Genomic DNA, 26509 nt, shown 5'->3' on the forward strand with positions numbered 1-26509 from the left:
CTGTATAGGGCAAGTAGAGTCATCTATTCAAAATAATTTGGTGTGAAAAATAAACCCTGTGAAATATATTGAAAAATATCTTAAAATTCTATTTTGTCAATAAAAAGTGCAGAAATAAAGAAAAGGAAATGAATGTTTAAATGATGTTCAAAATAAACAACATGGCATTGTATGTGGCAATGGATTATCTATTTCTCTATTTTTGTCAAATGCTGTAGGCCACGACTAATGACAATAAAACAATAATCTTAAATTGTGGATTCAGTTTAGGAGCACCAAAATCAGCTTGACTTGAAAGAAGACAAAAGTTCTGAATTTATTTAATCACATAACATAAGAATAGAAATTAGTTGGTCAATTGAGTTGGTTGAGGAAATGCTACTAAGACTAAACTCAAGGATCTGATGAGGGCTGGGTCACTCTGCTGTGTGTAACAGCCATCCATAGATCTGGCTAGATTTCTTGGAAATGCATAAGAGCAGGTTTGGGTGAAGATGGGGAGAAACTTAAGGCCTAATGGAGAAGATGTACAAAGCTAAGACTCTCCCGACAGAAACACAATGGAAAAATTTTAATATGAAAAAATGAGAACGTTTTACTTATGAGCACACATCTCTTTTTTAGCCTGTGTATTGAAACCACATACACATTAGCATTTTCATTTGAAATTGATATAAAACATAATTTTTACGTTCTTTCAACAGCAAAATATTATCAAGGGTTAATTGTTTTCTGAAAAGGGAGAAAGTACAAAATTCCCTGATAGTTGCTGCCCTCTAATGGTCAAATACTTGAATGATTTAGCAGTGAATGTGTGCTCAATCTTGCGTGTGTGTGTGTGTGTGTGTCCACGTGCGTGCATGCACACACGTGTGTATTTAATTCACAAGTTACTGTATGTTAGCTACCACACAAAATCTGGAAACTTTTTCAAGTGTTAATGTGATTGTAAACAAATTATTGATTTCTTGTCAATAATTACAATCTCTAAATAGAAATGAAGACATTTAGCAACTTTGTGTGGGCCAGGAAAATACGTTGTGAAATAGTATGCTAACTTTTTTTTAAAACACTACAGTTTGTCTAAAATTGTGATAAATAAAACAAATAAAAAAGTTTCTTTAGGAGAAATATTGTCTGTAGGCCAAGGATAATGACAGTGAAACAATAATCTCAAATTGTGGATTCAGTTTGGGAGCACCAAAATCGACTTGAAAGAAGATAAAAGTTCTGAATTTATTTAATTGTATAATGCAAGAATAGAAATCAGCTGGTCAATTGGGTTGGCTGAGAAAATGCTGTTAGGGCAAAACTCAGGGGCTCTAGTCTGGTGAGGGCCAGTTTCAGTATAGGCTGGTAAATTTGTATTATGCGCCTTCCAGGAATCCCCACTTGCTTAGAATATTTTTTGATTATAAACATATTTTGCTATAGGCATTGGGAATATATGGATTCCTCTGAACATTACTCTTTCAGAAAAACATATTCTACATTAAATAATATGGGTTAAACCATTTTAAATGTGTTCATTTGTTTGAAGTTTACTTGAGATTTTGCCAATATTCATTGTGAATCTCTAACAGGCTGCTACTGCATATCGTGTTTCCTAATCTTGCTTCCTCTTTGGTCCCTCTAATTATGAAGCATGCTATGGGTTTAATGTTCTGTGGAACACACATTCAGAATATATAGATAGTAATTTGATAAGGAAATAATGTAAATTAAGTAAATAAAACCAAATAGCTTCTAATACAATGTTTAACCAATACAATCAAATTCATAAGCAAAACAAAAATATCTCAATAGAGGCCAGCCCCGTGGCCAAGTGGTTAAAGCTCTGCGTGTTCTACTTCAGTGGCTCAGGTTTGCGGGCTCGGATCCCCGGCGTGGACCTACACCATTGTCAGCCATGCTGTGGTGGTGACCCACATACAAACTAGAGGAAGTCTGGCACAGATGCTAGCTCAGAGCTAATATTCCTCAATGAAAAAAAAAAGAGAGAGAAATATTGGCAACAGATATTAGCACAGAGTGAATCTTCATCAGCAAAAAAACAAAACAAAATATATATTCCTTTAACACACTAAAGGAGATGTTCTTACCTTCTGGAGGAGTGAATATTGAAATATTTGACTTGGGTCCAATCCCTGCACTGGTTTCAGCCCCAATATACACATCGTACATGGTAAATGGTGTCAGGTTAGTGAATGCAAACTTAAGGTCTTTTGTGCTATTATCCAAAATCCGACCTGTGAAAAGCAAAAGATACCATGGATTATTTTCTCACCAAGCGTGTAATCATTCTCATATTTAAGTATAGAGCCAAAGACAGCAATTAAAGTGATAACCTGTGTACTAATTTTTGTTATTGCAATTTTAAAAGTAAATATATTTTAAAAATTTAGCTTAGTAGTGCATTGATATCAATTTAATTAAAACAGAAAGAACGAGAAAATGTTCCAGTGTTCAAAATGGTTTTTATTAAATCATAAAGCCCTGTTCAATTACCATGTTATTTTTTGACATATTTAAAAGGAAAATGTTAGGTTTTTACTAATATAAAAACGATGACAGTAATTTTATATTCAAATTTAGTCAATTAAAATGCTAAATATTCTCATTATCTTCTACAAAAAGATATATTTAGAAAATATTTCTAGCTTAACTTCTGAGCAAAATTCTTTAAATGATCCATAATCAAAATTCCTTAAATCCTCAACTTGACCTCTAAATAGTTCTTTCATCATCTTGCTCTACCTGAAACCTGGCTCTCCCCTAAGAACACTGTTTCTGTTCCCCCGAAGCCTCTCTGTACAGTGGCGCTCTAGTTTTCCCACAGTCCTCCCGTGACTAGGCCTTCAGGTATGGTACGTGTTCTCCTTGCTCCTCACTGCTCTGTCTTAAGCCAGCCTCCTGAACAGAGCCCACAGCTTGAAATCTCTTGTCATCAATGACATCCACTAGCCCTCACTGTTGTAGTCATCTTCTAACCCCAGGTCGCTCACCCTCATTCTGGATGGTTTAGCTCCTGCTTCAACGTCACTTTCTTCAGTGGTACCCTCTCAATTTGTGATGATTTCAGTATCCCTAGAGATAGTCCTCAGAACACTCCAAGCTCTCTTTAAATAATCTAGTCTTCCACCCTATCTCAGCTACTACCTCATGGTCATAACAGACATCGTTATTACCAATAACTGCAAATCCTCCATAATCTCAGTTTCATGTAACTCTCTCTTTCCTATCTCCTGTTCACCCTCTCTAGAATCCTGAGACAATAATTCTTTTTTTGTGTGTGTGTTAGGAAGATTAGCCCTGAGCTAACATCTGTTGCCAATCTTCCTCTTTTTGCTTGAGGAACATTGGCCCTGAGCTAATATCTGTGCCAATCTTCCTCTATTTTGTATGTGGGTCACTGACACAGCATGGCTTGATGAGCAGTGTAGCTCCGTGCCTGGAATCCGAAGCCGAGAACCTGGGCCGCTGAAGCAGAGTGCCTTGAACTTAACCACTATGCCACTGGGACAGTCCCATGAACCAATAATTCTTTAAGTCCACTGGGACCTCCAATATGACCACTCATATTTTATTTTATTTTGTTTGGTCCCTCGCCACTTGATTTCCACTCTTTATCTAGCTTCAATGTCATTGTCAATTATAATCACTGCCTTACACAAGCCTTCAACTCCCTTGCTCTTCTCTTGTTGAAGGGAGCTGAGAAAAAACACAAATCCACTCTGATTGATATCACTTTATTCACTAACACATCTGAAATGAGCCTTAAATGGTGCCTAGAACCTACTCAACTTCAGTAGTCCAATCACTCTGTACTCTTCTAGAGGATTATTTTACATTTTCTCTTCCCTCCTCAGACTTCAAACACTTTCTGCTCCATCATTACTCCCAGTTGATGGTGTTGCTTTCTCATTACACTAGAATAATTAAGACAATCAGAAAAGATTTGCCACAGACTCACACCAACACAATCACCTATTTACCAGCATCTGTACCCATATACTCTGCCTTATAGCCTGTTACTATGGACAAACCATCTGTATTCTTATCTTAAACCAATCCCTACATTTGAGCAAAAGATCTCACCTTCTGCCTACACAAGACATCTTTCCAGTAATTCTTGCCTTTCTTATATCATTAATTTTTCCTTTTTTTCTTTATTCCCATCAGCAAACATGCTTAATTTGTTCCTTCTGAAAAGAAACCTGTTAACTCTGCTTAACCCTACTGTTAACCCTACTCCCCACTTTCTTTCACTGCTTCACTTTGCAGCAAAACTCAAGAGTCGTCTATTACCCACTGCTCCAATGTTTTTCTCTCATTTTCTCTTAAATCTACTCCAATCAGGCATTTACCCCACATGCTCCATCACAATTGCTCTTGTCAAAATCGCTAATGTCTTCCACGTTGCTAAATGCAATAGTTACTAGGTGCATCTTACTTGATTTATCAGCCTCACAGAAAAAAGAGTACTTTGTCAAAGTCTTGAAAAATAATACCAGATAGAAAAGGTGGGTTTGGCTATCCATGTGTGACTGTTGAGGGAAGAGAGGGAAAAAAGACTAAAAATTTTTTTAGGAACTGCAGAAATTTCAGAATTTTAGGAGCATAAGGTACTTAGGGAGGAGAAATAAAGGTTACTCCTGTGATTCATGATAGATTCCTAGAAATTTAAAAACGAATAATTTGGACATTTGTCTATTTTTCCATTCTTCCAAATAAATGATAATAAGTGATTTTATGTTATTTCACTACTGTGTGAAATAAATTTCTTTCCTAGAACCATGGGATCTCAGGTTAGGAAAGAATTTTAGAGTTTACTTAATTAACTTCCAATAATATGGTATTTGATGCCCTCAAAACATCTGACAAGTGGATGTCCAGGTCCTGCGTGTTCACAAAGACAGAGAACTCACTACATTATAAAGTTGCCCATATTATTTTTAGAGAGCTCCAATTTTTAGAAAGGCACTCCTCATTCTAAGCAGAAATCCGATTTAATATAACTGAAGCCCATTGTTCTTCATAAATATACTTGTAATCAGAGTAAGTCAAGGTCCTCCTGTTCAAATATTTGAAGACATTTATCTCCTTTAACATTTCTCTCCTTGAAGGGTTATCTCTTGTTCTTTTAGCTTCTCCTCTTGAAATATAGAACATGGACAATGTTTTGTCATCCTTATACTTATTTATGGTTTTAAACAAAAAGTTCAAAGAGCCTTACTTTCCTTATTACTTTTCTATTATTTGCTTCAATTATAGGGTCTTTTAAAAAGAAAATGATACTTTTAAAAAGTTTGATAATATTAACATATTTTATATAGTTTACTCCAAAAGGTAAACCCAAAACTGATTAAGACTTACCTGATGGTCCATATAACTCAACTCTGTAACTAAATTTCCCTGTTACTGTAGTTGGTGGGTCCCATGAAATTGAAAAGGATCTTCCCGTAACGTTGCCTGTTATACAGTTTTGTGGTGGTCCTTCAGGCACTAAAATGATTATAGAAAAAAAATGAATAAATAATAGATATATACTTAAAATAATAGAGTATCTTATTAAATACACATAATATAACACAAAGCCTCAGAGAAAATAAAATATCACGCTAAAAACAGAGGGTTTCTTTAACTTAAAAAAAGGAAAAATAGAATATAATTGAAGAATTTGAATAAGATATGCTGGATCATTAGATGAACTTCTTATTTCCAAAAGTTACTAGTTTTATTTAATGCTGTACATGATTGTACAGGGTGTTTCATGCCTATATAGTTCCTTGTACGGTTACATTGTCCTAAAACATTTATGCATACATAGACATTGGATTCAACAAGGCCGGGGTATCTGGCTTAATAAACACTCTTTCTGGTGTACACAGGTAGAAGGGTCAAGGAAAGAACTCAACCTTCAGAATTGATTAGTAGTGATCTTTACTTTTTGTATCAATATTTGTATTTGGTTCTGAGACGAAATTTATAACCAACAATTAGAAGATTCTAATGTAGCATTGGTAACATACAAATAACGACATTTAAAAATAGTCTATTTTTTATAGATGTGTTTCTACATTTTATTCTTTCTTTGAAAGGAAATGAAACATTCCAAATATGTTTTTCCAAAAAAATTCTTGACTGCCAAATTTCACTTTGTGTGATCCTCACGAAATTATTTCTTTTTTTTAATTGTATAAGAAGAAGTGAGGAGTATGGAAGAAGGAAATGGTATGATTCAAAAAAACCAAAGATGGTTATATAAATAAAGAAAAAACTCAAACTTATATATGTAATGAAGCGATAGGACCTGCTAGCTATGTCGTCAGAAAAAAAAAATGCTGGGCTTTAGTGAAATTACTCTACCAGTAATAACTTCCAGTAACCTCAGAAATTACAAAGCACAGCTGAATGTCTGATACTATATATTTAGCATGGTATTATGTAATATGGGTTTATATATATATATATAAAGACACATAAATTTATGTGGAAGCTGACGTAATGCCATAATTAAATATATAAATATCCGTACCTAGAAATATGTACTCTTAGAATTTAGTAGTAATACTAATATCTAATTACAGTCATTTAAGCCTCACACCATCTCAGATAAAGAAGGTGCTGTTATGTCTCCAATTTTCACACGAGGAAACTGCAGTGCAAGGAGGACACAACTAGGTGTATTTTTTAACTACTGTTTTTATCTGATACTGAAGTGTTAATCACAGGATATTTCTGCTACCGCAGGTGTTACCTCCACCTTTGCTAATAGCGATATCAGGGAGAAAAGGGTACAGACGCTTATAGAAGATGTAGAAGGGCAGAGACGACTATGAAAAATTGCTGAGATCACAGAATGATAAAAACCAATCTAAGGATCACGGTTATTAGCTCAAGAATTCTTTCTCTCAAATCTCCGTTCTCCTTTTCGACGCTTATATTCGTATTGTAAAAGAGTATTAAAATTGGAGATACTCCACATGGGATGCCTATTATCTCTTATTAGGGGGGAAATGTTACTGAAAAGAAAGATATTTTAGCAAAAATATCTATATGAAAAAAGAATGATCATTCTATAAAGAATTTAACTCTTTTTTTCTACAAAAAAAATGAAACCATACCTGATTCTGGTGTTCTGACAATCGTACTATCAATGTAACCTGCTTCAGTTGTAACAGCAGAAACTTCAAAAAGATACGTCGTGTAAGGTCTCAAATGTGCCACAACAAAACTGATGGGCTCTCTCCACACAGAGCTCATCTGACTCCGCGCCAGCGTGTTCGATGTACGGGATGGAGGGGTAACTCTGCCAAGAGTTGGAGGAGGGCTGGTTGTACTCCATAAAAAAGATTCATTATTCTCCTAGTGAATAAAACAAATATCAATGAAAAAATAACGTGCTATCTCTTGGTGAACATGAGAAGTGTAATTTATTTTTTTCCTTATACTACAAATATTATTTTTCATTTGTGTGTGTATGTGTATGATTGGTTAAGATTTTAACACCCATTCAATTTATGGACAAATTTGCTAGATTTTAATTTTACCCATTTATTATCCATAGTTATACCGTTATTATACCTGTCTAGTTTTGGAAAAGAATATATTTATTGCATTCTTTATACCTTAATCTTTTTTATGAGTAGGATTTCATGTGGCTTAGAATAAAGGTAAAACTACAGTAAAATCATTAGTAAGAATTTTTTTAAAATTCATGTAAAAAGTGCAAGGGCCAATGAGATGAAATATTTTCCCTTTTGTGAAATTTCAAGCATAGGTCACTTTCTTACTGTTCCTATCATTTTTGTTCTCATAATTACTCAAAAGATAAAGCCAATAGAACATATGTTGTGTGTGTATATGAGCATATGTGTATGTGTTTTGGTATGTATTTGAAATATATCCTAATTTTAAAAAGAAGATTTTGAGACTTCTATAACTTAAAGCATTTAAAAGAAAAGTAATTTTGTTTGACAGTTTCCCCATCAGTAATATCACAAAGATCAACAACACTATTTCTGGAAAAGTATTATTACACACTTCCAGGGACTTCCCTTCAACGACTAGAGTAATAACAAATTCTTCACCAAAGATCATGTGCAACAAAAATGATCTACTTCCACAAACTTAACCTTGACTATTGTCCTCCCCTCCCCTCCTGTCACATGGACATATTATGTTTTTTCTAGTGAATCCCACACTTTCCTACTTCAGGGCTTTATAAAGTATCCTCCACCCAGAAAGCCCCTCTCACAGTCTCCACTGATCCTTACTCCAAGGCCGATCACAAATGCTACTGCTTTTCATGAAGTCCTTCCAGAGTTCCCTTCCAGAGTTTTGATATCTCACTCTTGAATTCTCAAACTCTTCTCTTATCCTACCTCGAATATAGCCAACTGTGTATAACACAGTACTATAACCTAATACTACAAAGAATCAAAGAGCTAATAATTACTTTGGTAAAATGTACAGTATTCAGATGCTGGAAACTTCAAGATAAAGGTTTACCTAAAATTTTTGAGACACAGAAAGTGTTTCAGGTTACTTACATTACATTCTGGCAATTTCCCAGTCAAAATGTCCTCTACTCTCATTGAGACATCTTTCACTACTATCCCACTTCTGGCATGTTTGACACTAATCTTGAAGCTGGTAATTTTGCCATTTGGTTGCCGAGGTAAATACCAAATCAGGTTTACTGCTGAATAGTTAAAAGCCTCGACTGTGAGATTCACCACTTTTCCTGGAGCTGGGGAAGTGAGAGAGATTGAAGAACAGGGAAAAAACATTGTTGTAAAACTGAAAATGGCATTTATATTATTTTGAGATGTTTCATTTCCCATGTCATATGAAATTAAATATACAATACATTAGATAAAATTTACTTCGGTGAGACTTTTTGAAATATATTTAATTGACTTTTGTCTAAAATAAAGAATTGGAAATCGTGCCCATAGAGTTGTGTTTAAGAGGCAAATAAGCTTTACTTCAAGATTATTTGACCAATGCATCCATTGACGAACTGTTTCAAATAAGTCTGAAAAAATATTCAATCAATAGTTGTTTGTAATTATACAGACAAATTTGAATAATGAATCCCTTTCTTCCTGAAATATTTTGGAATTATGTAGATTCCTTAGATAACGAAGAAGTAGTGAATTGAAACAATTATCCAACCATTTGCACGAAAAAGCACATTTCTGGAATGTATATAAATATCTAGTGTATAACATAAAGAGGATACCACCCAATTGGTTGTGGTTTTTATATTTTGAGTTTCATACATCCTCAAAATCACCTTTCATTGGAATTCATGATACTTTGTTATCAATTATTAATAATGTGCATACTAGTAATCTGTATGCTATTTCAGTTGGGATAAGACAAACATGAGGCCAGAATGAAGGAAAATTATGCCCATTAATTTCAAAGTAAGTTATGAAAACCTGACAAAGTAGAGTAAATAATCAAGATCCTTTAGAATATAGAACAACACGACAAGTCACTGTTGAAAGAAATAGAAACAAAACAAGATGTTTGGATTAGAACAATATAAGTGATATTAGAGGTGCCTGATATCAAGAAACCAAGTAACTAGAGTTTAGGTGCACATTGTAGAGAAGAATGCCAAAATAAGATTTGTAAATGAAAGTCACATAAATTATATAAGAAAGTTAGGTTCTGGGAAGGAGGGCTATGTGTGAATGATATAAGTTAAACAGTAGAAATTAAGAAACTTAAGAACAGCTGCATTTTAATGGAAAAAATAATATACAACAATTTTGGGGGATGATCAATCAGTAACAATGGATGAAATAATGGATGGAAATTTTTTTGAAGGGAAACTGATAAATGGAACTAAAGTTTAAGAAGGATAACAACAATAGGATAACTCTCTGATACTAAAGATTTAATATCTGGGGCCGGCCCCATGGCTTAGCGGTTAAGTGCACGCGCTCTGCTACTGGCGGCCTAGGTTCAGATCCCTGGCGCGCGCCTACGCACTGCTTCTACAGCCATGCTGAGGCCGTGTCCTACATACAGCAACTAGAAGGATGTGCAGCTATGACATACAACTATCTACTGGGGCTTTGGGAGAAAAAAAAGGAGGAGGATTGGCAATAGACGTTAGCTCAGGGCCAGTCTTCCTCAGCAAAAAGAGGAGGATTAGCATGGATGTTGGCTCAGGGCAGATCTTCCCCACAAAAAAAAAAAAAAAGATTTAATATCTGAATTTCTTTTGGGTAGATAAAATACAATAAAGCAAAAGGAAAATGTTTATTAAATATGTGATGTTTTGGAGTTATAAGAATTAAAACTTTTATAATAAATCTTAATCATCCTTTTAAATTTCTTATTTGTGTAAACTATGCAAATTTTTATAAGCATGCTTGAAATATATATCAATAAAAATTGCAGACAAGCTGACACATTTCCAAATGAGCCTTAACAATAGTCATAGGGGACTACTCAAGTGCAGAGAAATTTGAATTTATGACATAACCGAACACTTATTAAATCCCAAAGCATGATTTTGAAATATCAAGAAAAGTAAACCAAAAAAAACATGAAATAGATAGAAATTAATTGAATCTGTTAAACAACATTTAGTGAAAAAGAGGGTATTTTTATTAATTTGCTTTAAATTATTTTTGTCTCAATAAAATGTGTCTGTGTGTGTTTTCCTTTTGTGACTTCATGAAAGAGTCTGAAGACAAAGTCTGGCTCTTTTCTGTACTTGGCAGTTCTTCCCCTATTTTAAATATCCTAGTTTTGACTTCTGGACTTTTATCTACTAAAACTCTCGTTATCTCTTGATTCTTACAGAGTGAATTTATCCATCTTGATCCAAGCACCTGAAGTCCCAAAATGTTCTGTTTTAAAAGTCATTTCATCTTTCAGATAAGAGTCTTCCACACGCTTCGAGGACATATCTAGACAAGTGGCATGCATAAATTATGCAAATATGCGAAAATACCTACAACTTTTCAAAGTGTGCACTATACAAAATGCACATTTTTGAGCCAGAAAAAAACTTTATAAATCCAATACAGAGACTCTTAAAAGTATTTTCAGACATTTTAAAGGATCCGTCAGTTAGAAATGGAGTTGCAAGAGATATTTCTAATCTTTTGAAACTAAAATAAATTCTACATTTGCCTGAAATAATGCTGCATGGGAAGTTAAAAAATTGAAGTTTTTATGCTTGTGGCTGGAAAATCAGCTCAGTTTGATACAAGAGTTAACTTGTATACTCTTCCTAGAAGTATTTTTACTCATAGGAAAAAAAATTACTTCTGATTTAATAATAATAAATACAGTTTATGTATTCCACAGAAATCTTCATTAAATTTGGGTTGGGTGTAGCATAATTAATAAAAAGGAGTACTTGGGGAGAAAAATGGAGACCACTGATCTAACCAAATTTAGATTTACATTTTCACCTCTACATTTACCAAAAAAAAAGGAAAGATAAGGCAAAAGGGATTACATAATTATGCAGTTTGCCCAAGAACACACAGCAAGTCAGAACTAGCGCGCGACTCCTGTTCCAGGACTATTTCACTCCATCCTAGGGTTTCTCTAGTTTCTCTTGACCATAATTTGCTAAGAGAGCAAAGAACTCTAGATATCATGTCAGTTAGCAGAGTATAAAATACATAAAGTTCAAAATACTGTCAAGTTGAAATCATAATCTGCATGTATCACACTTTATCAGATGCTGCACCAAGACTGAAATTAAAAAAAAAAAAAAAGGCAAAACTATTTGCTATGTCATTTAAAAATTATTCCAATTATTTTCTCTAAAACTAAAAACATAAGTAATAAATTTTTCTTTTATATCCTAATGAATATTTAACTTTAAAATAATAATTTTCCCACTTGATTTTTAGTTGTGTCAATAACCTGAAAGTCAACATGCTCAAAATCAACAAGAGAAAGTTAGACCTCATGAATCATTAATTTCTAACTTTAAATAAACTTCAGGATTTTTTCTTCATTCTTTCTATGGCATAAAGCACATATTCACATGCTTCTCTAGATGGGGTCTCAAATAGGAAGGGGCCACAAGGCTTGTCCCATGTTTTTTTAGCACTGACCATTGCATCATCCTCTCCAGATACACAGGGCCCATTTAATTTATTCCTTTGGCAATGGACCACTAGAAGATGTTTATCTTTAAATATGTAGAACATTTATAGTTGCACAAAATTATAGAAATTGTTTTTATAGCACTTCTCACCAGCCTGATATACTACTTAGTAACTCACTTGTTTCTCTTATCCCACTAGAACATAAGCTCCATAGACAATATTTATTGTTGAATGGAGATACTACTATTATTTTTTGTGTATGTGAAGAAGATTAGCCCTCAGCTAACATCTGTTGCCAATCATTCTCTTTTTGCTGAGGAAGCTTGGCCCTGGGCTAACATCTGTGCCCAACTTCCTCTACTTTATATGTGGGATACCTGCCACAGCATGGCTTGACGAACAGTGCATAGGTCCACCCCTGGGATCCGAACCCACGAACCCCAGGCCACTAAAGCAGAGCACGTGAACTTAACCACTACGCCACCGGGCCAACCCCTGGAGATACTATTATTTATTTAACCACTTTTCTATTTATTAAATCTAACTTTTTACTATTATAAATAGCTGAATTACTAAATAAATAAAAGCACCTCCATTCAGTAACAACTTATCTTTATCACAAAACTTGTGTTCTACTAGGCTAATATATACTATAAAAAATAAGCAAGCAAATGTGTTATCTGTCAGTCTGGTCTAATGAAGAAAAATAAATTTGTTCAAATTAGATATGGACAGAAAGAAATAGGGGCTATTTTAGAAGGTGTAGTCAGGAAAGGGAACGTGAGATTTAAATTAACTGAGGGAGAGAGTTCTATGGATATGTAGTGAAAGAGCACTCCAGGCAGAGGGAACAGCAAGTGCAAAGGCCCTGTGATGGAAGATCAGTGTGGCTGGAGTAGATGGAGGGAGGGGAGAATGGTAGGAGATGAAGTCAGAGAGGCACAAGAGCATATAGAGCACTGTAGACCAGGGAAAGTATTTAGGGACTTATTCTGAATGAGATAGGAGCCATGTTAAGAAGAGAAAAGTAACATAGTCTAGTCATGTTTCAAAAGATGACGTGGCTCTTGTGGAGACAGTAAACTGTAGGCAGGCAAGTTGGAAACAGGAAAACCAATAAGGAGACTTTCAATCCTTCAGGCAAGAAATGACAAGGAGTTGGATTAGGGTGATTAGCAATAGGCGTTTGATTCAGGATATATTCTGAAATCGTGCTGGGAGGACTTGTTGATAGATTAAGTGTACTGGGAGAGAGAAGAATCAAGGAGGACATCAAATTTTTCATCATAGCCACTAGAAGAACAGAGTGTCTTAAATTGGTTTGGTAATGACTGCATGTTATAGAATAATATAACCATTAACATCCATATGTCTAAAAGTCTAACGTCATAAAAATGCTTATGATTTGATATTAAGAGGAAAAGGTAGGATATAAACTTGCATAAATGGCACAAGCCTACTCTCATTAATATATAGTCACATAGACATATATTCATGGGAGGCAAAAAAAGATCAGCCAGAAATGTACCAAAATGGTAACAGAGATTTTTATATGATAGAGCCATGGATAATTTTCATTTTGTGTTTTTTTATTTTTGTTTTATCAATTTTCCAAGAGAACACTGCTTTTATAATCAGAAATAACAATATATGTTTTAATGAATAAATTTACTATCCAAGAAGACTCTAAAAGTAATTGAATGACCATGCTGTTGAAAATTTTAGGCATTTTAGTGTTAGATTTTGTTTATATCCCTGTTTATTTTAAATAACAAAAACTCATAACTAAGTTAATTTAGAATAAATGATGTAGAAAAATTACCACTTTCTGCAGTTTGGAAGAGAAATGGGTCACTAAACACTCCAATGCCAGCGCTATTTTCAGCAGCAACCTGGAATAAACCAGAAGAATTGTGTTTAAGCTTTTTACTCTCTAATTAAACAGAATCTGAAATGATAAAACTTTGATTTGTCCATAAGATAAATGACAAAGATACTTTCCCCTCTAATTCCTACAATACTTCCAAAGTGGAAGAGGACATGGGGCTATTCCATATTTCCATTTCCCCTAAGGGTATATTTGCAGCATAGTTTGAAGCAACATATTTCTCAGATTCCAAATGGAGAAATTAATAATCAAGTTTAATAGTCTATGGGTAGTAATAAAAACAGCATTTACTATTTCTTAAGCAACTTCTGTGTATGAGGAAATCTACCATGGGTTTTACTTGTCACATTATACCCACATAATCAAAATACGACGTGTTGTCAACATTTGTTGTCAACATTTTATAGATGAGAAAACTGGTTGAGAGCGGTCAAGTAACTTGCCCAAAATCACACAGAAATAAGTGATAGAACTAGAATTCAGTTGAAGTTGTGCTTATTTCTAAAGCTCAACCTCTTTCCACTATAGCATTCATTCTATGCAAGACACTGTGATTATTTCTGTAGCAAATGTGAGACCATATATACGGTGTCTGCCTTGAGAGTTTACAATCTAATCAGGCAAATAAATAGTGAGGAACACAGTTTTAAAAATAAGTAGGTCTAATTAATCATTTAAACTAAGTATTCTAGAATTTAAAAGATGGAAAAATTATTTTTGACTTAAACAGTCTAGTCAAATGCACTAGAATAGGCAGAGAAAGTGTCATACATGAGAACAAAACTCTTAAGCTCTTCCAAATGCCATAACTGGAGTCAGACAACCTTGGTTTAAATACAGCTCTGCCAATTCCCAGGTGAATAGCTTCGGGCGATTTACTTAACTGTTCTAAGTCATGTTTTCCTTTACTTTAAAATGGGAATAATAATGTTTCTATGTCATGCGATTGTTCTGAGGACTAAATGAAATAACACATGTAAAGTACTTAACAGGGTTTTCCCCGTATCATGTAGATTCGATATCTACATTTGAAGATATCAAATGTACCATACCAAATACCCTTTGGAATTCTGCAATGGCTAACATTTATTTCAACAAAGTAAAGGTCACAACAATGATTTATAAAGCGTGGGATGAAAAGGAGAATAAAAGGTTCCCAATAGGCCTGAAATAAGAGAATTCAAAGGAATAAAAGTTCATATTCCATAAAAACAGATCTAAGCAGAACTGGGTTGGCTAAATCACCTTTCTATCAGCAGTAGCTTCTTATGTCACATTAAAATTTAATCTTTATATATTACCCCCGATGGCATATCTTAACATATAAATTAATCTGAATATGTGTTTATTGATAGAAAATATCTGTAGTATATAATTTTCAGATGTCAGTTCGAAAAAGGTTGGTTACTCTTTAACCCACGTTTGTGCAGTGAAATAGCTATCACAAATCTTTGCTTTTGACGTCTGCATAAGGATAAGTTTGTTTTTTTCTTTTATGATTTGGGGGATCCCTATTATTGGTATATGCTCTCTGGTTCTCATCGTGTTTTTTTGATTCCACAAAAAGGAATACTTGCAATAAAGACAAAACCCCAGGCAAATATCTCTTTCCCAACATTTCTTTCTATCCACATGGTCATCCCAGTTATGAAGGATCACATATTTACATGGCTTTTATAGATTTTTTTTTTTCTGTATTCAAGGCTCAAAGAACATACTGACATCACGTTAAAAATGGGAAGGAGCAAGAAGATATCTGTATTCTTTACTATCTCCTGGAAATACAGATATCTCTTAAATGCAAACATTTTCATGTGGCCTAACTAATTTAGGACTGCTTTTATATGTTCTTCTTTACTTAATATTTAAATAAGATGTTAGATTTTGCATATTTAACATTTTAAAGTACTAAAAATTTTTGTAGACATAAGAGACATAGTAAGTGCTCAGGAAATATTTGCTGAATAAAACTGAACTGAAAGCATTGTTCTTTGAGAAACTGGCTTTTTAAAAACTCTTGAACCATTATACAAAATTTCAATAACAGACATGAGAAATACAACAGGATTAACAGAAAAATAAAGATAATTTTAAATTTCATGAAAAAGTAGAATATTTTCACTTATAAAGCCTAAATTATTTAATTTAAACTTGATTTATGTCTTTAGAGTCATTAAATTAATGATTTTTAAAAATAGAAAAATTATATAGACATAAAAGTGAAAAGAGATTACAACATTTGTTCAAGTTTTAAAAGCCCAAATGGGCACTGAGGCAACGACTCAGATGATCATTCTTCAGTCACCTGCTGCATTCACTTGCAAAGGCTTGACCGGTGGAAAAACCTCCTTCACTTTTAAGATGGATTAAATATTTTAATACTAATTATTTACAAAATAATTACCTTGATTTCATACGTTGTTCCAGGATTGAGGTTAGTAAGAAGAACTTCCAGACTGTCTGGCTTTGCTGTAACTTGTGTATATTCTGTTTGCATCCATGGACAAACTTCCTTATACTTCACGATGTAAGATATAATCCTTCCATTTGGATTAGGTGGTGTATTCCAAGAGAGAAGAATCCCAGCAGATCCAACTCTTTCGCCTGCTAGGAAGACTGGAGGCCCTGGTTCTATGTAACAAAAAAAAAAAATCTCATGTTGTTAAAAGGTCGAACAATTATTATATTTTCACAACCATTTGTAACAAAAGTATTTACAAATGTAGACTTTTGAAATTCCCAAAGACTAGTCTCTTAAATGTGAGTTTATCGTCCCTAGACTTTGCTACCAAAAGAAAAAAACAAAAATTAAATGCTTTAGGGAATACCAAAAACATTCTTTTATAAGAATGTAAAAAATGGAATGTTACTAAATACTACATGCCAAATATACTTTTAATGCCAAATCATTTTTAAAAAAGAAACTTACTTGATGCAAGGCTTACACAGAAAAACTAAGAAAACAAGAAAAAATCTTACAAACTGAATATTTCTTCCAGAGCAAGCGTAGTGAGTTTATTTTCATGGCTCTGTATTATTTAAATATTACCATTGACAGTCTCTCCGACCCATTTCACAAACAAGTATAAAGTAATTATCTTCTCTCTTTCAAAGCAAAGGAACACAGGTTCTAAACAGATCACTTTCTTAAGTTTCCATTTTGCTTCAGTTACTAAACTGTTTTCACGCATATAATGCACATATTGTCAATATAAGTATTTGCATCCAATAGATTTATACTGGCTCCAAATACTTCATACAAGAAGGTAATAGAAAACATATACTCACTCGTCACATTCGTTGTCACTATTCTACTAACAGGTGAGCTGTATGTTGTAGCAGAAATGGAAGAGATGGTTACGTCGTACCTAGTACCGGGAACAGCATTGAAAACATCAACCTAGAACACCAAAAACAAATCATTGTGTTAAATCCTGGAAAGCTAAAATAATAAATCTATCATAATCAAAATTAAAGCAACACTTCACTGTATAACTCTGCACGGTTTAAAATATCACAATACATTCCACATTATTGTAAAATATAAATTTGTTGTATTACATGACTATTTACCAAACAACATATAATAAAAACTTACAAAACATACTGTTATCAAAGGCTAAATCAGTATTTCTATCTATCCTAGTTCACTGTCACAAGAAACAACTATTTAAGAGTCTTAAGAAATCTATAGCCCATTGCTTAGCCCTGGTTTTTTAATAGTGTATATGAAATACCTGTGTCTCTGAAGTTCCAATAAAAAGTAAAAGAAAAATGATAAGAAAATCCATCATTATTACATTTTTCAGGCCGTGGAATCACATTGATGGCTCCAGAGAGAAATGTTGCCTGCATTAATGATTTAAAGACAGATCCTCTTGGCAAGTACACAATTAATGAGCCTGGATTACTCAATAGCTCTGCCCTTTCTTTGTTAAACTATTCATGAACCCTTGGATGGCTGGCTGTAGGTTCAGGGTAGGTTTAAAAAAAAAAAAAGGCATAGACGTTGCTAAGGTAACAGTCCACTGATGCTGAAACTTACACTCATCAATTTGGCATCAGAGTTTTTGTCTTCATCTTATGCTTTTAAAAGTTCTCCAAGGAGTAAGTTCTCATGGCAGATGAGTTTCATAAAGAACTTTCCTATTAGGACCAAATATAAGTACAAGTTGGCTCAGCAAATATGATAATGAAAACTATACCTGATACTCTCCACCTCCAAGATCTTTGATAGTAACAAAGCCACTGTCAGGAACAAGATCCACATGAAACCTTTCCACATGGCCGGAGGGCAGGCTCCAGTGCAGAGAAAAGGAATGTGCAGAAATATTGAAGGCTTCAAGTTTCTCGGGTTTTTCCGGTTCTGATATTGAAAAATAGAGGTTTAAAATAGAGTCATTCTGCTGACTCTTCAAAGAAAAAATGAAAATCGATAGTCTAAGAGTCAGGTTTTAAAATAACCACATTATTAGAAAGCACTGAGTCCTTTAAATTATCTCTAGCCACATGTAGCTACGTAGGAATGTATTTTTTGAACAATATCTGGTTTTTAAGTTTAATTATCAGAAAAAATATATCAATTTATGTATCTGTTTCTGGGATGTTCCTTACCTACTAAAATCTGTTAGTTGACCGGATTGTTTTTTAAAGCTTACGCTCTAACTGAAAAATTGAATCTTTTAAAGCAAAGTACAAGTTGTTTATCCAATTATTTACCTGGATATTTACCAAACAGAAGATAATTGGGAAAAAAAATATAACCAAAATCTGCCAACTTTTTTAAAGGGTGAGCATTTCTGATGAATATTTAGTTAGGGGTTTCTTTAAAAGAGAAGATAAGTTTTCATATTGGAAATGAAATATGATAGTTTTTAAACAATAAGTACTAACTGTCCTAGCCATTTCCACCATATTTTTCTATCTTTGCTTCCACTCTTTCCAAAGTTTTGTTTATGCTGCCTGTACCTCCTTGAAGGGAGATTTCTACATAAAGTTATTCTGCTTGTTTGCCAATGAGTCAGGTCTGCACTCTGCCTTATCTTTAGTGCAGATTCCAGACACACAATATAGGGGGAGGGAGAGAGATTATGAAGCCAAGCATGTGAAAAACATACCTGATACAAGACCCAATCTAACACTATTTCCAAAAGAAAGGACTCTGGAACTAGTCATTGAACTCCATTTATCATTTTAAACACCCCCCCACTATCAAGGATGATTTGAAATTGGATATAGAAAAAATAAAATGCACAGTTCCTAACAAAACTGATAGGGCACATTGCATAAAATAGAAATCTTAGGATAACAGGTCAATTTCTTGTTGTATTTTTTGGAGGGGAAGGATTACATTTAGAATGGTTTTCCTCTGGGCCGGCCCTGTGGCTTAGCGGTTAGGTGTGCGCGTTCCGCTGCTGGCGGCCCGGGTTCGGATCCCGGGCACGCACCGACGCACCGCTTCTCCGGCCATGCTGAGGCCGTGTCCCACATACAGCAACTAGAAGGATGTGCAGCTATGACATACAACTATCTACTGGGGCTTTGGGGGGGGGGGGGAAATAAATAAATAAAATCTTTAAAAAAAAAAAAAAAGAATGGTTTTCCTCTATCTCCCTTGAAAAGTTCCTTTAATGCTTATAATATAACCTTCTCCCTAGGACCCAAAGCTAATATTGATCAATTAATTTTCACCATGACATCTTCAAAGATATAAGCATTCTCTTGGCATCATCTCCAAATTGTCCACATAGTGAGCACTGCAGTTTTATAACAACTCTTTAAAAACACTGTAAACCTAAGGTGAAAGATCAGAGAAATAGCCAGTTTGTGATAGGTAGAATTCTTTTGTTGTGCATAGCTGCTGGCATTTTTCCAGGGTCATTCTACATTCTGTATTCTCAAGCTTGAGAGAAGAGCTTCATTATCCTCACCAGCCCACACGAAAATAGACAAAAGTCTAATGTGACAAAAGTCCAAGCAACTTCTACTCACACTTACTAACTTATGTGAAGGCTAATACTATTTCTTCAAGAATCCCAGAAAGTACTTAATATCTGTGAAGTCTTAGGCAAGAAACTAGAAAAAGACCTGAGATGAGACTTTGGAAGAAAAATAAAGATAGAAGAAGTGAAGGGCTGCTCACTGGGATGGTGGTGAGATAGGATATAGTTTCCTAGACTGTGGTTTAAGATTACACACTGAAGAAATCTTGGCTAAGGATGAAGTATGTCTCACCAAGAGCAGGAAGAATATATTTGTCTGGAAATTTGCCAATCTGATCAAGAGGGAAGGCCCGGAAGCTTCGGGACAGTTTGGTAAAGACCTTTCAAAGCAGAATAAATAGAAGCCCTGGAAATGCGCATGACTTAGAGTAACCAAGAAAAGTCAGCCTGGGTTTCAGGATCAAGTAAGAAAGAAGAAAAGTCTGATGATTATGTAGGTCATAATAAAGATTTTAGATATTTTTTCCCCAAATGCAATGGAAAGCATTAAAGAATTTTAAGCAGGAATGCAATATGACTTTATCTTTTATTTTAAAAGATTACTCTAGAATATGGTATACGAATTGGAGAGAGGCAAAATGGCAGCATGAGGCCAATGAGTAGGATACTGTGGTGGTCTGGGCAGAGAGAAGGGAGGCTGCCCTCCCTTCTCTCTGGAGAGATGGAGCAATGCTTAGGCTGTTGTGAAAGAGCGCAGCTTCCTGGACGTGAGCTGGAAGAGTCAACTAACCGAAAGTAAACTCTATAATGAATACATGATTTGCCCTTCATGGAATTTAATCTCTCAAAAGGTAGGAAAACATGAAGCAAAAATATTACTCTCAACCTGATTGTTACAAACCAATAAAAATCAGATTGTGAGGTACCTATGTTTGGAGTTCTAAGAGAAAAAATACTACATTATGTTCAATTTAATTAGGGCTAGAAAAAGGAATTCTAGGCTTAGTTGGATATTTTTTTAGACCAGGATTTCCCAAAATTTAATCCTCAGGAAACTAAATCCTTAGAATTTAATAGATGTCCTGTGATCAAACCACTTTGTCAAATAATTCCTTTTTTAATTTAAACAGCTTTTTTTATTGCAGGATATCTCATTCATAAGATTGAGATATCATAAAAACAATCATAAAAACATAAGCCTTAAATATGCTTAAATACGTGTCTTGTGATTCTCTAAAGCAGCACTGTCCAATAAAAATATAACGTGAGCCACATTAAAAAAGTAAAAATAGTTAAAATTAATTTTAATGGCATATTTAATTTAACCCAACATATTAAAACGTCACTTCACATATAATCAATATAAAATTATTAATGAGATAGTTACTTTTTTCATCCTACATCTTTGAAATCCCATGTGTCTTTCACACTTACAGCACATCTGAATTTGGACTAGCCACCTTTCAAGGCTCAAAACTTACATGTTACTAATCACTACGTATTGGAAAGTGCAGCTCTAGAGCATCTCTCAACTTTTCCCCTTGGCATTTCAGTAAATTTACCTAAACTGCATTTTGAGAAGCTGAGAGAAAACAGAAATATGATCCCATGATTGATATCTATAAAGGAAAATAGCTCAAAAGAGTTGAGAGGACCTCAAAAACAAAATTCTGATACAAACTAATGGTACATTAACCTTTGAGAAAGAAAGTGAGAAGAGATTCAAAATGGACGAGCAAGATACATAGCGAGCTTCTTGGTAGATTCCGACTCTTAAAGCTTATAAACAAAGTGAGACCAAACGTTACATATCTCAGAATATTCACAAAAAAGTTGCACAAACCTATCCAAACAATATCAAGAAAACAAAAGCCTACAATGGACAGATATTTTTACATAAAATACAAAGACTCAAAACATTTCCTTGCCATTTTTATTAACTTTTATTTATACTTCTTATGTACCAACACTATATAATTTTTGAGTACCACGTTTAAATCTTTTCATGATTAAATCATAAGTTGGGTGTAATATATACTATGACTGATGAGATACTCATGCATAAGACATGCAAAATAATAAGAACTAACTCTTAATAAGTTTATGACACACTCTGCACTCTGCCTAGCACTCTCACACAGTGTTTTATTTAACAGTCGTAACAATTCATAAGCGGATACTATTATTATCGCCATTTAAAAAAGAGAAAACCGAGGAATAAAGAATTTAGGTAACTTCACCAAGGACTCAAAGCCAACAGGTGAGTGGCAGAGCCAGGATTTAGACCCAGGAGCAATAGCTTCAGCACTCAGTTTCAATCCTCATGATAACTACACCCCTCTAACCCTTACAAAGTGGCTTATAAATAACAGCAGACCAAAAAACCCTAAATGAATTAATGAACACTTTAGAGAGGATTTAAGCACTAAACAAGATTATCTATAATTTTCCTTTCAAGTCTAAGATTATTATTTGAAGTGACTCCCAATTTAATTTGAAGGGACTTCATCTAAATATGTTCTGTGTCAAGGCAACATAGATTTATCAAGTATCTATAGCTACCTCATATTTTGGAAATGGGCTACATATAAATTATAAAGAAGATAAACAACCTCTAATAAGTCAGCATCATATTGGATACCACAAGGGTCTAAAAATCAACTTTTATTACAGGCACTGATCACAGGCCCTGGAACTGGATTACTGGATTCAAATCCTGGCTCTGCCACATAAATAAGACTTTAGGCAAAATCCTTAACCTTTCTATACCTTACTGGCATCACAGATATGGAGATAATAATACTGCTACCCCACACATTGTTGTGAGAATAAAATAAGTTAATACATGCAAAGTACGTAGAAGAGTAGCTTGAACATAAAAGCGTAGTAAATGTAAGCTCTGATTAATAGCTATTGTTATTTCTGCTATCTTTCTCTGTAAACCCTGGGTATCTGTTAGCAAAAACACGATGTTACCTCTTTTTCATTTCTTAGCTTTAGCCCCCTCCTCATATCCACTCAGTGCTCCACTAGCATTGTTCTGTTATCACCACTCTCTTCTTTATAAAATGTGGGGCAGCAAGATCTATTTCTGCTCCAGAGAACTCCATCAGGAAACCTAGATTACCATCCTTTCCCATTTTCTCTTATCAACTCACCTCCCAAAGCACTGTTCTCCTCTAACAGTGACTTACATTACCAACCAGAATCTTTCAAACCGTCCCTTAAACCATGCTATACAACCAGAACATCAAGTTCCTACTATTTCACAAAGTGCTCTCTTCTTTAATTAAAATCGCTATATATTTCATGAAAGTTTCCTGACAAGTTAATTGACATTACCTTGGTCTCTTTTTCCTCTGACCAAATTCTAAGTGAGCAAATCCTGTCACGCACACTAACTACACTATCTCTTTTACCTGTACATAAGCAAAACATTTTATTTATCACAATTTTTCTCAATCTTTGCTCAATGGTCTATTTGATCTTTCTCTCCAACTACATATATCAATGCTTACCATAGGCCAGTTGTAATTTTGCCAACTTCTTGCAATTTCTGGACTTGGGGGACTTCTAAAGAAAAAATTGATTTTCATGATTAAGAGGATCCTACTGATATATAGTGGGTACAGGTCAGGGATGCTGCTAAATATCCCACAATACACAAGACAAATACCCACAAAACAGAATCATCCAGAAGAAATGTCAATAGTGCTGAGGTTAAGAAACCCTGCCAGAGACTAAAACTTCTAGAGTGGGTCCAGTTTTAAAGTGTTTGATTCTGTATTTTACCTATCGTAGCACTCTGAAGAAAAAGACATTCAATACATGATTTAACATATGTACTTTTTTAGAAATAGTAAAGGTGTACAGTATCTATATATAAATAGTATGAAAACATACAAGGTGTAATAGAGTGTTTAAGAGCCATAAGGGATCTCAGAGATCCTCTAACTCAAATTTCACTATAACTTGATGGTTAAAGATACTACATAACCTGCCCAATAGTACTTAGCTAATAAGTGTCAAATCCAGGAGTAAGCTGGTATACAAATTCTAAACTCATTGCTTGTTTTGCATTATCACATATATATCACATGTAGAATAATAGTGTGTGTGATATGAGAACAATGGCCTCCAAGACGCCTACATGCTAAACCACGGAACCTGTGGCTATGTTACACTTGGCAAAAGGGACTTTGCAGATTATGAACCTAAAAACAGGGAGATCAACTGAGATTATCCAGACAGGCCCAATCTAATCACATAGGCCCTTAAAAGTGGAAGAGAAAGACAGAAGAGTTACACATGATGGAGAAAAAAGACCAGAGAGAACTGAAGCATGAGTGCAACTCAACCCTCTTTGTTGGCTTTGAATATGGAAGAAGAGGATCACAAGTCAAGGAATGAGGCATCCTCTAAAGCTGGGAACAGCTCTCAGCTGACAGTCAGCAAAGAAATAGTTACCTGAGTCCTACTACCACAAGGAACAGAATTCTGCAGGTGATCTGAATGAGCAAAGAATTGAATTTTCCCCTAGAACCTACAGAAAGGAACACAGACCTCCAAATATCTTGATTTTAGCCTGGTGAGATCTACTTTGGACTTATGACCTACAGAACTATGACATAACAAATTTGTATTATTTTAAGCCACTAAACTTGTAGCAATTTGTTACAGCAGCAATAAGAAACTAATACAGTATGCGACACACATAACAAATGTCCATAGACAGAGTTATTATCATACGTCTGTTTTGAGTTATCTGTCAAATCCACAGCCTTAAAGATCTCTTAAGAGTAATCTCATGAGTTACGGCTGCAACCTTGTTTCCTTTTGAAAAATTTACAATATTAATAGGTTTCACAGCTTCATTTGGGGACTTAAAAATGGTGCTTTAAATTATTCAGAATAGGATTTTGTTTTCCTCTTATATAAAAACAACAAGATCTTGCAAGACCCAATTGTTTACAATTCCACAAATACACCTCCATAATTTTGCATAGATTGTTCCCTCTCTCTGTCAGTCCTCCTTTCCACACACCCCACATGTCATCTAATCTGATTAGGAAATTCCTTATCCTTTTACAAACCTTACCAGGTTCAAAGAACCTTCTCCCTCCCTGCTGTGGAGCTGATTATTCCCTTTTCTGTGCAACCACAATAAGTTTTAACATATTTCCATTGCTTCATCTACGAATTTGACTTATACTATGTGTTTGCATGCTTCTATTCTTGACTACTCTCTGTGCATCCTAAGACTATGCTTTTTCATGTGTATAGCACACAGTACGATATCAAAGACAAAGTTTTTAGGAGAATGGATGATCCCCCAATCAATCACCTAATTTCACTACCTGGACCTCTAATTTGATGTGAAACCAAGTATAATATTAGCTACATTTATTGAGCACTGGCTATGTGCCAGCTACTGTTTTATCAAATTTACATTGTACATATGTTATATCAAAAATCCTCAGAATATCCCAGTGAAATGAGTATCTTTACCCTCTGAAATAGTCTATAGACTGTACATTTTCAAATTTCAAAAAAATGCTTTGCAATTTTATCTTGAACAGTACAATATGCAACATAAATATAAATTTTAAAATACCAAAAAGAATTTCTATACCTGCCACAACTCTGATAAGTGTGCCAGATCCTTCAACACTGCCTCTCACTCTATGTACTGTGATGTTGTATATTCCACCAGGAGTCAGATCTGTAACTGTGTGCTCAGTCATCATTCCCCAGATAAGATATTCTTTTGCAAATGTTCTGTTGGACATATAAATCTTGTAATGGGTGAAGTTGGTCTCTGTTGGATTCCATGTTAAATATGCAGAAGAAGTATTCACATTTTTTAATGTTAAGCCACAGATCCTAGATGGTTCTATTGAATAAGGAAATTATATGTAAATAAAAATTACACATATGTATGTAAAAATAAAGCAAACATCAATAATATAATTTAAACTTCCATGTAATAATCCTTGAATGTATTCATGTATAACATCCTACATGTTCAGCTCTGCAAATAGAGAAATAGGATATTATATATGAGTTTTAATATAAGTGGCACAATAAAATTCTCCCTAGTTCCCAATTATCTTTCCTCAATCAGTCATAAATCACTCCCAATAGTCCTTCCTTTAGACTTTTGCCTCCTGAGTGCTCATAACCAGAGTATCCTTATACGTTATAATCACAGGTTTGTTAGCTACCACCTAGCCGATAGTTAGATGTTAAATGAAGATGAAATAGAACAAATAAGTTAGAAAGGGAGTGAGGGACAGAAGTAAAGGCACTTTCAAATGTGGTTCTTCTGGTTACTTCAAAGTTTTTAGCATTCCTATATCGCTGCATTTTTAATCCACTCATCAGTGGAGGTAATGTTGTTTCTTGCATTATCATTTGGTCTCCATTGAGAGGGGATCCTGTAGACCTCAAAAATTTTCACAAGCATTGTTGGTAACAAATACTACTACTCCACCTCACCCTGAACATTATGAAACTGATTTACAATGAATTTACAAACATGAGGGAAAAGAAGATAGAGGTTCTCTGCTTACCAAACC

General features: G+C 34.4%; 1 protein-coding gene across 1 annotated transcript in view; it reads right to left on the bottom strand.

Annotated features, from left to right (window-relative positions):
• PTPRQ (protein tyrosine phosphatase receptor type Q) overlaps positions 1-17802 on the bottom strand; it is a 201341-nt gene extending 183539 nt beyond the window's left edge. The window contains exons 1-8 of the mRNA XM_058568724.1: positions 17727-17802; positions 17278-17389; positions 16394-16620; positions 13924-13993; positions 8556-8755; positions 7128-7368; positions 5377-5505; positions 2103-2249 (exon numbers count right to left, since the gene is read on the bottom strand). Coding sequence (XP_058424707.1) covers positions 2103-2249; positions 5377-5505; positions 7128-7368; positions 8556-8755; positions 13924-13993; positions 16394-16620; positions 17278-17389; positions 17727-17783 — 1183 coding nt within the window. The 5' untranslated portion in view covers positions 17784-17802. The remainder of the gene's footprint in view (positions 1-2102; positions 2250-5376; positions 5506-7127; positions 7369-8555; positions 8756-13923; positions 13994-16393; positions 16621-17277; positions 17390-17726) is intronic.
• Positions 17803-26509: the final 8707 nt, after the last annotated feature.

This window comes from Diceros bicornis, chromosome 25 (genome assembly GCF_020826845.1).
Source record: "Diceros bicornis minor isolate mBicDic1 chromosome 25, mDicBic1.mat.cur, whole genome shotgun sequence".
NCBI classification, from domain to species: domain Eukaryota; kingdom Metazoa; phylum Chordata; class Mammalia; order Perissodactyla; family Rhinocerotidae; genus Diceros; species Diceros bicornis.